Here is a 14,139-nt window from a genome sequence, read left to right on the forward strand (position 1 = left end):
CATCACAAAACCTTTCTTAAAGACATTTCAAACTACTGCAGACAAGATTCTTAATTAGGCTCAGTAAAATGCAATCTGACAGTCACAAGGAGAAACACATACCCTTAATAATCGATTCAGCTGCGTACAGATCCCGCTTGTAGGTCACCTGAAGGACAGACAAGCCTCGTTAGATTTAACACAGCACAAAGGAATGCAAGGCCAATAAAACAATGCCCTGAAGGCAATTCTTTACATTTTAAATACCATAAACAAATGATATTGTCAGTTTCTTAATTTTGGCAAAATCTCACTGGTAAAGTTACGAGAACAGAGGTTGCTGAAATTACTGGAGACTTCAGAGAAACCCTGCTTGGAACCAATTTGAAAACTACAACTATTTACAACCCTTTGAAGAATCATGAAAACATGATACTGCATCTATTTTCACACATTCATTCCACTCTAATTTTATTGTGAAATAAATTCATTTTAATAGAACTTGAAATCATATAACTGAAGGCCAAAGAGGAACCTAGTTATTACTTTTATTAATATAGATGTGATTTTTCAGTAGTGTAAGGCTATTACTTTTAATGAAAGTCCAGTTAATCAGTGGGAGTCAGTGAGACTACAAGGAGACTTTGTGTGAACATTCAAAGAATTAAAAAAAAATCAAGATTTTCTTGAAGATATTAACTAGATAAGGTTAGATGGACAGTAAGATGCTGAGTATTTACTTGACACCATTCATGTCTGCCTTTGCACCCTCATGGTGGCTGACAGTCCCAGTATTGGGCTTTGCAAATAAAATAACAGAAAATTAAAGACAGCATCTACCCAAGACATTAATAGTCTTTGCTGGTCATGACTTGTATCGACATATCTCTTTAATATTTGTGTTTGGTTTCACTGTAGCTTCCTTTAATGTTAAATAAAATTTTACTGGATTTTCTGAATTTGTTTCCATAGAGTCCAAATAATTCTTTTCTTTCTTATCAAAATGACCTGAATAGGATTCCAAGAGCACTAGTGCTGCAAAGTAAATCTTACAGCAGAAGGACACCATTGTATCTATCAGCATCTTTGTCTGCAAGTTATTATTGGATTTTACCATAAGGAGTCTTGTAACCACTTTCCTTTTGATCTCATAAATTATGCTCTGTACTGTAGTCAGAAACAGATGAATAATATTACCTTTCTCATTATTTCCCCAAGGCATTATATTCTTTTAAAATGAAACACTAACTTCCCTACAGTTTGTTCTGCAGGAGCAGCAGCCAGAGAATGAATGTAGCCTAAGAAACCCTAAGTGTCTGAGTTTACATACACACACTTACATGTCTACTTACTGTCGTGAAGAACCAATGCCTTGAAATTAATTTTAAGGATCAAGAGTGACCAACTGGGTGATGAATTTTGTTGCAAAGTTTCTTTCTATTTAACAGTTTCTAGAGGGTTTTTAAACTAAACTTTCAGTAAAGTGTAACAGATTATCATCTAAAAACCTTTAAAGAAACAAAAGTAAGGTCTGTCAGAAGTGGTCTCACATACCCTAAGGTTCACAATCTCTTTGAGGTGCAAAAGCACTTTTAAATAGTCTGATCTAAAAAAATTGTAGGTACAGTCTTCAAGAAAACAGAATGGAAGAATAAAAAATTAAGAATGAACCTTTAAAAAATCCCTTCCAAAAGTCTGAGTAGGACATCAAAAAATACTTTTTAAAGTGGCTTCCTGGAGAAATAAATCATCTGAGACTGAATCACATTCTCCATATCTATTTCTTTTATTGTCTTTCCTCCTTAAGCTAATTTCAGATACAAGTCTCTATAAGCTTTATGAAGATAGTAAAGTTGACAGAAATCCCCTGCCAGATACCACAGGTAATGACCACTTACCAGTCAGGGAGGGAGAGATTCTCTATACCTCCTTCAATAATGACTAAGATGCTAAATCAAACCAAAGTTTCTCTTAACTTATGGATATTCATAATGCCTCTGGATTTTCTTGTGTTGATTAAAACATGTTCTTGCAATTTAGCTGATACTTATGCAAAAAGGCAGACAACCACAGCAGATACACCCTTTGGTTTAATTCAAACCACTGATTATTTTAGTAAGAATGTGCTTCAAACAATTTAGATTAGTCAACACAGCAGTTTATTGTTCTGGGCAGCTGCACTGCTTTACCCATAGTTTCACTAAAGTGGATTTGCATTCTAGGTTCACCCCAGCTGGAAGCAATTTATATTTAGCCAAATCAATGAGGATACTTTAACTGACAATCTTTACCAGAAAGTAAGTTGTCCTTCTCCACTCTCTCAGCCCAGGTAAGGTGCAAGAAATCACAGTGGGGGGGAAAGAAAAAAGAAAAATTTTTAAAAAGCAAGAAAAATTACACAGGATCTCTCTTTTTGGAGAATACAGACCTACTACCTCATCCATTTCTCCTTTTCTTCTATCACATTACTAATCTAAATCTCTATATACTTATACAATTTAATCTTCTTTTTCATGTTTTTCTCTGAACGTTCCCTATTTATCAACAGTTGCTCAGAGCCTGAATCTGGATTTGACAACAGTATTCTAGATGCATTTGTAATACTAGAAGATCTCTCTTCTAATTTTATGTTCTTGTTTCCATATTCATGGCTGACAAGGTATTTTGCCCACACACAGTGGAAACTTGCTATCCTCTCTGATTCCTACACCACTTTCAAAGTCACTGCCTTCCCAGAACAATTCACTAAACATGATCTGTATTTTGTTTGTTTATAAAAACACTTATTTATGTTTGGCTGCAATGAAAAACATACCTTTCACTTAAACTCTTTGCTAAGCAATCCTTATCAATAGGTCACTTCTGATGAATTATATTTTTATTTATAAATCTTTAAATTTTTGTCTGCAAACTTTATCAGACAAATAATTAAATACCTTTGAAACAGTAACAGTTTCTGCAGAACTGTACATGGTGAGAATTATCTTTTGAAATATATCAATTATCTAATTTTTCATCTATTTAACGAGAACTAGTACAATTACAGTCATTCTATTATTAAGATGCCATGCAGTAACAAGTCAAACTTCTGCCGTCTATATGTTGTATCAGCCCTATCCCTTTTATCAGCCAAGATTACTACTGTATAATAACATCTTGAAGGCAATTTCACAAAATAAGTAAATTCCATATTGGCTGACATTAATTACATCAGTCCCTTAACTCTTTATTAATCAAGTCTTGCCTGTAGCAGTGGACTCTTTTTTGTTGATCAATATCAAACTCATAGGCTTCTAATTACTCAGATTCTCACTCTTCATGTGACAATCTAAGTTTTCATTTTCTCCTCTTGAACATCCAATGTTTGAAGATTTTCAGAATGTTGTTGCTGCAACTCAGAATATCACTAGGCCAAATACTAAAACTGAACACAAATACCTCACTGTCACAGAAGATGAAAACATGACCTGTTCATTTAGCAAAGGCTTTTCTGTATAATAAATGATCTATTGTATCTATTTAATAAAGTCTCAAAATCATGAAACAAGAGCTTGTTTGTTTTGCTTTGTATTCCTGTGAGACCTCTTCTCTCAATTGTCAGACTGCAAGTTTTCACTACCTAGGAAGATGTTCTTTTAAAAGTGCCCTGACGTTACTCCCACTCAACATTTAAAAGTCTTTTTCAAACTGATTTAGCTTGACAAACACTTCAGATTTACAAAACAGTACATTAAATGCAAAAACATAACTCTCTACCAAACAAATAGATTAAAGATATGATCACACATACACAAAATGTACTGCATTTTAGTTTAATGAAGGTTTTCCCCTCTCCTGCACTAAGATATCATAGAGATCTCCTTTGTGGGGGATATTCTTGTAGGATTAGAAAACAATCTGTTGCTTTTTAGAAATGGTGAGAATTTTTCACTCTGTCAGCATTGTCTATAAATACACATCAATTTTTAACTCTTCCCCTGCTCCAGCATGGGGCCCCTTCCCTTCACTCTTCGCATTATCATTTTCTTGTGTTTACTGTCCCCTTTCAAGTCCAGTGCTACTGCAATGTCTCCTACATACTAGAAGGTTAACAGCATCAGAATATTGTTTCATAAACAATGTTGAAATGGCACTAATGCTTCAACCAGTCTCTTTTAAAACAGATATGTGCACAAGCTCAACTCCAAAGTGTAACTGAGACTGCTTCCTAGTGCTGTTCCTCAGGGGGCAATACTAATACCTTTATAAATAACCTGACAAAGGGGAAATACTCTCAGAAAACTAACAGATAACAATAAAAGAGCAAGTATTCGAGATGCTCAAGGGTCCAAAATTTATTTAGAGGGATCCTGAAAGGTTGGAGAAAGAAGCTGACAGAAACTTTATGAAATATAACAAACAAACACAGCATCTTGCACAGGGACATAACAATCCTGGGCCACATTTCCACTTTACTGATGGAAAACACAGAAAACAGCTTTACAGGAAAGGACCTTCTGGACAAGCTGGACATGAGTCAGCAGCGTGTAGCAGTGCAGAAAAGGAGTCTGACAGGGCCGTATTAGTACAGAAGTAGACCTTATTACAGGTAATATAGGGATTACTCCTGCACAGTCAGCACTTTTGAGAACACACCAAGTACTGTTTCTAGTTTTGGGCTTCCCAGTATAACACCAAGAGGAACAAGAGGAAGCTGCTAAGGGAGCAGGAGAGGGCTGCTAAGGTGGTGTGAGAGAACTTGGCTTGTTTAGCCCAAAGAACAGAAGATGAAGGGTGGGGAAGCGTTCATTAATGGCCACAAAGAGTAAATTGGACTTCTCTTGCAGAGCCTTCTGTTGGCCTTTCATCCCTTCCCAGTGCAAGACACAGTAAGGGAAATGCTGATGAAATAGTAGGGAAAAAGTCTTCTCCATACAGGGCAATATGCATTGGAATTGTTTTCTCCAGAGAGTCTGTAAAATCTCTATTCTTGGAGATATTCAAAACTCTACTGGACAAGGCCCTGCATAGCCTAATCTAACTAACTTGGCCCCAATTTCAGCGAAGTGTTGGACCGGATGACATCTATCTATTTCTTTCAGACTTAAATATTCTGTTGCTCTAAGCTGCATTTATCTGCTGGGCATCAGTAGTATCAACAGATAATAAAGAACTAAATGAACATTATAAATAACTAAATGAACATTATTGGCATATTTTTTACCCTTCATGTAAGTACAATGCCTTGCAATGAGAACAATGAAACCACCCCAAAAAATTACAGCATGTAAATATGCATAACATAACCTGTCCCTTAGAAGACTAAATAGGAAAGCAGACCATATACTGTTTCAGAAAAATTATGTCCCCAGCAAGATATTGAAAGAAGTTTCTGTATGCAACTAATGCACGAGTAAATTTTGCAGTTAAAACTGCACAGGAAATTTCCACTGCAGAAAATGACCTTCCTTTGTAAGATTTATGGTCATGCTATTAGAAATCATGTCCCTTTGGAGGAAATTTACTGTCAAAGACAGATGGAGTGATTTGAGCAGCTTCCAGATCCTTCAATGTGGTAATAAATAAAATAAAATAAACTTTTAAAAATTGCATGACACAACAGCTACTGAAAAAGAATGAGTCACTACCCAAAACAATGAAATGCAATGCTTTCAAGCAGCAGGGATGTATACTTTGGCACCTGTACACACACCTGCTTTGTTAGTTGTGAAGAACCTATAGATTACCAGACAAGGTGAATTATGTTAAAAAAATTTTTCAAGATTGTTTGAAGAGATCTTAAATATTACAGTGTTACTGAATGTAAGAAACTGCTCTAAAAATTAAACTCGTGATAGCCAGGTATTTGGCATCAGTAAAACAGTGGTGTCCTCATCGGAAAAGTGGAGAAAAATAGACAAAAGATATAGAAATATCAGGAGAAAGCTCATATCATAAAACAATTTTCTTAGTTTTGGAGACTAAGGATTTATAGTTTTACAGATTCTCAGGTTAGACAAGTACCCAGCTGGTTTTTCCACTTAGAGAAAAATACTGTCTTCATTATCTCCAGTAGCATTTGCCCAAGTCTGTCTGCAACAACAAACTCTAAAAAGAGCTCATAATGATACAAAACCAATTCTGAAATTTGGAAGAGAGAAGCCTAACTTACAATTGAAAACACACCTGAAGTTTTATGATAACATGCAAATTTTATCAATTTTAAATTATATATAAAAGCTAGATATGATTATTGCCTTTACCTTCCAGAGGTCAGTTGTTCCTTCAACAAGTTTGGCATTTGTTTTACAGTATTTCAAAGCCAGATCCAAACATTCAGTTCCATAATCCAGATCATAGTCTGTACACTGTAGTAATTAAAAAGAAAAAAAATCCTTAATTAGCCGTAAAGAAATCATACTTTAAAGCAGTAACAGATTTTTTTCATTAATTAAGCACTACATCTCAACAGCCCCATCCAGAACAATACATCTGTATTAGGAAGACAGGTTCAGGATGGATCAGAAATAAAAAGCGTTCCAAGAAGCTTATGCCAAATTGTAGCTATCCAGCAAAGTGTTACATAAGTAAATAAACATTTTATAAGCACAGATGAATTTAATTAGGTGCTGCAAGTATCTTGCTAAATCTTTATGCTGTTAACTAAAGGAATGAGAAGTTATACGTATAAAAAGATTTTTGATGGAGTTGAGGGGAGGCCTCACCAAAAGACACCATTGACCTTCCAGTGACAAACCTTTAGAGCATGGGAACAAGTTAATAAACTGTAGAAGCATGACTCTTCAAATGCCATGTCTATGTTGGTTGTTGCATCATCAAAAAAGGATGGTAGTAACTATGAACCTCTGTATTTCTTATGTGACTCCCTCCATCTTTTTCTCCAGTTACCTGCACAAAAATATTAAGGTCTCATGGTGCTTCATGAGCCTTGCAGGAAAAAAAAAAAAAAAACAACACCAAAAATAAAGTTTGTTCACTTTTTAATCACCTAGAAAAGATGCTATTCTCTCAACACACCCTTCCCAAGCAATTCAGCTTCCTATAAGTAGTGATTATAAGAATCCTATCAGTGAAAAACTGAGTAGGGAGCAGAATCTCCTGAGCCAAAACATAGGTAGAAAAAGCAGGAACAGTATCCAGTCTCTATTAGAAAGTGACTAGCCAACAGTAAGAACGAGGTAATCATATCTTCTTACTTTCCCAGAATACTCCCTTGGCCTCATACAAAGCTATTATTCGGGCTTCAGAAATCCCTAAAATAAAAAGTCCCTGAGGGACACACTGAACCAGAAGTGACTGCCTTAACACTACTCAGTGAATTACAGGAATCCTGAATTCATCCAATTATTTTTTCAATAGCAATATTTTTTTTAGCAGCTGCATCAGGGAGAATCTGATTCATCACTCTTTTCATCACATGCTCTGTTGTTCTGACAGAAAAGGGAGCGCAAAACCATCTTCTCAGCCCTTCAAAATGCTTCGCCACATCTCACATCTTCCTACAGATAAAGAGATCAGTATCTATTCAGTAATTTCATTTGTGGAAGCTACTTCAAAACTTTGTAAAGGAGGGTAAAAGATTGATCATTTATCTGTGCTTACCTATGAATTTCTAAAAACTTTCTTAGCCCTCACCTCATCTGTACTTCCTGTTCCAAATTATTTATGCCTAGGTCTCAACACAGGCCATCATGAAACTCCATTGGTGACTTCCTGCTATGAGAACTGGACATGCACTTTACCTTATTTCTTATCTTCTAAAAATAATCCATCAAATCTTTTAAGTTTCCTTAAGGAGTCATTAGTAAAAGCTTCTGTGGAACATCTTGTTATACAAGTAGGTTGTTATTAGCTTCCAAAACCTCAAACAAGAGCCAGTTAACTCCTTAGAGAATGACAATTAGCTCTGCAATACATAAGCTTTCTTTTACAAAACTTGAAATAACCCTTCCACCGTTGAATTTTACCATGTGTCTGCAAATTCATGTTTCAAATATACCAGTATACTCAAGAAATCAAAATTGTCAAGAATGTAAAAATCCAAGTGGGTTAAAGAATAAAATGAGAGTGCTACAACTTGTCCTTTTTTTTTAAAATCATTTCCTCGAAAAGTTTAATAAAAGAGATGAACAAAAGAAAGACTTTTACTTTGCATTTTTTTAATATATGGGCAATGAATGCAACTAGGACAAAACTAAGATATTTCAACATTTTAGCAAGGTATTAGTTACAAATAATTAGTTGGGAGTGGAGAAGTTCCATAAATGGGCTAAAGCATCTTGAGGGTATTGCTGGCGTCAAGGGATGAAATGCAACACAAAGCAAAGTAATAATTAAAACCATATTTCACTAACATTTGTATATCATGACATTTACCATTCCTATTATCTGTAATTGTTTCAACCTAAACACATTGTCACTGTGTACTGTTCTACAAGTCTGATACCCTGATGTCAGAAGAGAACAATGAAATGAAGTATCAGCACAAAACCAGCTTTGTTTATATACCACCCATATGCTGAATAGCTTCACAAGTGAAATTTCAAATCCATATTTAAAGTGCAGAATTCAAAAGCTTCCATGTTGCTGTAAGAAATTCAGTTAACAAATTAAGCATTATTAGGGAGCACCTATAAGCTGTGCTTCAGGAACATCAGCCAGTCAGAGGAGGTGACTGTCCTGTTCTGCTCAGCACTGGCACAGCCACAGCTTGACTGCTGTGTGCAGTTTGGGCAACACAATGTAAGAAAGACAGAAAGCTATTAGACAGTACCCAAAGGAGGGCTACAGAAACAGTGAAGGGTCTAGAGGGAAAACCATATGATGACCTGAGGTCATTGATCTTGTTCAAACTGGAGAGGAGAAGTCTGACGGGAGACCTCACTGCACTTACAATTTCCTTGTGTGGAGAAGTGGAGGTGCAGACACTGATCACTTCTCTGTGATGATCAGCAACAGGACTTAAGAAAATGGCATGAAGCTGTGGTTGGATAATAGGAAAAGGTTCTTTACCCAGAGGAAAGGAACAGGCTCCTCAGGGAGGTGGTCACAGCACCAAGCCTGACCAAGTTCCAGAAACATTTGAACACTGCTCTCCTGTACATGGGTGTCCCATGCAGGGACAGGAGTTGGACTCTCCGTGATCCTTCTGGTTCTCTTTGACTCAGCATATTCTATGATTCTATGAAATTTCCAGAATATCTGTGAGGAGAATTCTTACTGACCTGGGTTTGCAACCATTCTAATCCTAAGTCTTCAGTATGTAACTTAGGATACATCTAGAGTCAAGTTGCAATACAAAAATCTGTTTAAAACTCCTATTTCTAAAGTCCCTTTATGACTGAAACCTTTTTAACATAAAGTTTGACAGTGTACAGTTAACTGAACTTGACATGCACATTTAGCTTTATGAAACAATAGACATAGTTTAAGTTTCAGACCACAGATTTGAAATGGTGGAAACAGCTGGAAATATTGGCGTAAAACATATTCACAAAAGAAAGAAAACAGTTTAGCTCTTTAAAGGACAGAGAAGAAAATATGTTACTTAAAAATGCTTTTGTACTGTTGAATATTCAAAGGCATTCTAATAGGTGTTTCCGGGAGACTTTTTTGTGGGTGGCTTTTTTGTTTGTTTGTTTTCCAAGAGTGGATGGTTGAATAAAATGCTTTGGGTGGAGTGAAATCTAGAATTTTACCATTATAACAATTCTTCTGCCCCCCCCCCCACCCCCCCCAATTAGTTTGAGAGTATTTTGAAAAATAGTACTACTTCCTAAAATGCAAGGTAAACTGCTGTTGCTTAGATGTAAACATGGAACAAGGGGTTAGAGAAAGGAGTAGCTACACAGCCTGTGTGTTCCTGGCACTTACTAATACCCTGTATGTTCTCTTGTTTCCAATACTCTAAAAACTACCTTACTGTATCTTTATAGTGATAAAAATTTTGAATGGATATATAGGAACCAGTGACAGAACCCAAAGGAATGGCCTGAAGTTGTATCAGGGGAGGTTTAGGTTGGATATTAGAAAGAGACTCTTCACCCAGAGGGTGGTTGGGGGCTGAAACAGGGACCTCAGGGAACTGGTCACAGCATCAAGCCTGACAGAGTTCAAGAAGCATTTATATGATACTCTCAGGCACATGTTGTGACTCTTGGGAATTGTCCTGTGCAGGGTTAAGGGTTGAACTTGATCCTTGCAGGGCCCTTCCAACTCAGCAGATTCTGTGATTCTGTAGTAACCATTTTGCTTCTTCACACAGGTATCTTTAAAGCTGCATACAACAAGCATTTACACTTTTGTAACAATTAACTGTGTCATCTTTAGCACTTTTTCCACTGTCACCAGGGTCTCTATTTTACTTTCCCATGTAAATCTATTCAATACCAGCATCAGAATACTTGCACTGAAAATGTGTAACTAATTAACAATAGCAGAGCTTTATGATTTTTCCAAATCCTTGAAAATCAAGCTTCCACTGCTGAAGTGCCAGAATACATAAGGAACATTCATCATCAGGAATATTTTACTGAGTTAAAAAGGAAGCTCTTGCTGAACCTGAATTCGACTATTTTTATTGTATTTCATAATGATATTTTTTGCCATGCTCATTACCATGGAAACCAAAAAAACACTGAATCCAACAGTGGATTTTCAGCAAGTGCTGAGCCTACAGCAATACACCACAGCTATATGAGAAAAAGCAGAAGCAGCAAAAAAAAAGGAGAAAACATGAATGAGGAAACACTGAGATTAATGTGAGTTCAGATAAGCTCACCTCTGAAACTATTTTTACTGTAGTTAATTATTAAAACTGCTGTGACATACAACCAGATGCAATAGTGCTTCACCGTGAAGAGAACAGATACAGCAATTTACTCTCAAACACAATTATGCAAGCCTTATAGACAATATGTAGCACACACAACATTTTTCTAATGTTACTTCCCCAAGTCCAGACAAACTAACGTAATGAAAATCAGAATACAAGATAGGTGAGGATAATTAATCAGATTGACTTCATAAAATGGACCCGGAGTAACTGTGAGAGAGAGTTGATTCTTCTGATATCAGAAAAGGAATGTGTCATGTGGGTCTCAGGTTGGACATTAAGAGGAATTTCTTCACAGAAAGGGTGATTAGACATTGGAATGAACTGCCCAGGAAGGTGGAGTCACTGTCCCTAAAAGCATTTAAGAAAAGACTGGCTAGTTGACATGTTGGTTTTCTCTCAAAGGCTGGATTCAATATCTCTGAAATCTTTTCCAAACTAATTGGTTCAGGGTGAATCTGTGTGATAAAGGAATCATTTTGACTATGCAGCTGAACACGGAATTTCAGACCTCATATAAAATTTCAGTTTTTTAAAAAGTCGTATTTTATTTACAATGTGAAGAAATAAGAAAAATATAATATTCCATGTGGCAACAGTAGTAGCCAAAGTACTGTGTTAGGACTCATTGTTCAAAGTTTTAAAATTATCTTCTAAATTGGAAAACTACTTGGAGAAAAATTATACAGACAAACCAAAGACAAGAAAAATCTTGTCCCAGTATGGAAAAATAAATATTACTTAGGTTATTCTAAAAACATGTAAAGAAGTAACTGTTCACATTCACCCAGTAAAAAAGATTTCTAAATATATCAAGTTCTAAAATTAAGCAGCCACCAGAGACTTTTAATCAAGCTAGGAAGCAGAGGTGAGCCAAATTCAGGCCAAGTTAAAAATGCATTTTTTTTAACAGGTAAGATTATTCACTCTTGGAATAATTTACTTGAGAAAAATCACTTCTTGAAATTATGCAAGATGGCCCTTTTCCTCACCTTTCAACCTATTAAACTGTCAATAACAAAGATATGAAACCCCCTAGCAGCATCACTACCTTGTCTTCTTCTTTGCTATCTCAGAATAAGCAACAGATGGCAAGTTAGGTGGGTGGTCTCCCATATGCTGAATAATGGGATTCTCACTCAGCATTCTGCATTTCCTGAGCCTGTGCCAAACAGGTACTTCTTGTGGATAGAGGACACTTAACAGTGCAAATCTAGTAACACTTACAGTATTTTCATAATCCAGTCTAACTTTCAACATGAATAATTGGAGCATGTCTCCTTAACATACACCTTCCAAATTATATCTGAAGACAAAATGCCTTTTTCACTGCCATAAAGATGCCAGACTTCACCAGGGAGTGGAAGCTTTGCAACATTGCACCAAACAGTTCCAAGAGCTAATATGTGAATTTGCAAAGTGCTGTGAGATCCTACAGGATGAGGAGTGACATGAAATGGAATTTTTTATCCCATTAGCAAAAAACCTTTTTTTCTTATGAAGGCATCAGATCTCCAAACATTCTCATGGCAGAAATTAATTAGGGCAAGGTGCGGATTCAGACAATATCCTGGCTCTCCCATTGTGCCAAAGAATTAATCAAGTACAGAGCAATCTAAACTAGCATATTTTTCTCAATAGACCACCAATCTAGCTACAGTTTTTGCATAAATGAAAGCACTACTGACAAAATTCATTTAGCGTATTTTTTCTGAAAATCATTTTGTAGAACTGGGTAGGTTTTAAGGATAGAGAATAAAGGATTTAATCCTCTAAATCTCAGGACAAAGTTGCCAGGATAAAGAGATGCCAGATGAAGTAACTGAGATCTGAGAACTACAACATGAAAACTGTACAAAATTAGGATATTCATTTAGGTGAGGCTGACAAAATTGTATTTAAGCAACAGTCTGCAAGCATCAGTCTGAAGATGAAAGGAGAAAGGCAGAACAAAATCCTCTGTAAAACTGCACTATTTAAAAAGTAGCTCTGTTACAATTTTGCATCTAAACAAACAAACAAAAATACCAGTTATTCACACAAATTAAATGGAATGAAACTCAGGTTCTACTGAAGTTCCAAATGAATAATTTTTTAGAATGTGACTACAAGATATAAAATTCAAGCTGAAATGAACCACAACAAGGAAAGATTGCTGTTAATGAAGCAGAAACTTCTCATGTAAGAAGAAATAAATTTTCTTTTAACATTTAGGAGCTACACAGACTTCCTTTTTGAAGAATCATATCTAAAGTCCTAATGACTCATGAACAAATCAGCAGAAAGGTTTCTTTTTGTTAGGTTATTTCACATGCTTAAGACCGCACATCAAAAAACTCACAGATATTTGCTAACTTGATATTAGTAGCACACAGCTAATTAAAATTAGGGGTAGGAATTTCAACAAACTGCTCAGCCAAGTAGGTGGACTTGGACCAACCAAGCAGGTAGCTAAACCAAAACTGTAATTACCTGTTACATATCACAGGCAGATGGAAGAACACTGCCTTTAGTATTATATATAAAGAACATTGGTTTGTAGTCTTGTCTTCATACAAATCATACAACAACATTACTATCATTCTAGCAAGCTGTAGCCTAATTCACAAATCACTTCTCGACTCAGTACTACAGAATAACTTTAATGAGGAAGAAAACCCATATGCACATACTATAATACAGAATTATGCAACAATGATGTACATGGCATATATTTAGAAGACCTGAACATATAACTACAAAATACAAAAGCAAAGTGGGGATGGTGGAAAAGGAACTGGATCTCCATACACATATAGAGAGCACATAGAAACCGCAAAACACATTTCAATAAGAATGAGGCAACATTATCATCCTTACGATACAATATACTGAATAAAAGATGTCTGGTGCTTTTTTAAAAAACAACAGCCAAGAAACAAACCATTACAGCTTATGATAAAACCTATATATCTTTTATACATTTTGCCATATTTTAAAAACAATTGTGATCTCTTTTTCAGTGTTTTTATAGTACAAAACCGAACAGCTCTGAGCCATATCACCAAATCCCAACAGAACAGTAACAGACAAAAAAAATTTCTCCAAGTGAATGTTTACAGGAGATAAATATTAAGTTTTTCAGCCTTGCCACAACTTATATGCCTTGACATACACACAGTTTCATGTTTAGTGAATGTTAAAAATAAAGGTTGAGGTGCCTTGAAGATTCAAATATCTGTAGTCTCAGTAGGGGAGGATGACCAGTGTTTTTTTTCAGGATTCCAGCACTAGAATTAAATGCTCAAATTCTGTCTCACATTTCGACCCTGCAGTCCTCTTTTTGA

General features: G+C 35.8%; 1 protein-coding gene across 3 annotated transcripts in view; it reads right to left on the reverse strand.

Moving 5' to 3' along the window:
- Positions 1 to 14,139, reverse strand: part of CRPPA (CDP-L-ribitol pyrophosphorylase A) — a 107,583-nt gene that overhangs the window by 62,188 nt on the left and 31,256 nt on the right. For all 3 annotated transcript variants that reach the window (XM_071560840.1, XM_071560841.1, XM_071560842.1), the window contains exons 4-5: positions 6,222 to 6,326; positions 103 to 148 (exon numbers count right to left, since the gene is read on the reverse strand). In XM_071560840.1, coding sequence (XP_071416941.1) covers positions 103 to 148; positions 6,222 to 6,326 — 151 coding nt within the window. The remainder of the gene's footprint in view (positions 1 to 102; positions 149 to 6,221; positions 6,327 to 14,139) is intronic.

This window comes from Pithys albifrons, chromosome 7, assembly GCF_047495875.1.
Source record: "Pithys albifrons albifrons isolate INPA30051 chromosome 7, PitAlb_v1, whole genome shotgun sequence".
Taxonomy (NCBI): domain Eukaryota; kingdom Metazoa; phylum Chordata; class Aves; order Passeriformes; family Thamnophilidae; genus Pithys; species Pithys albifrons.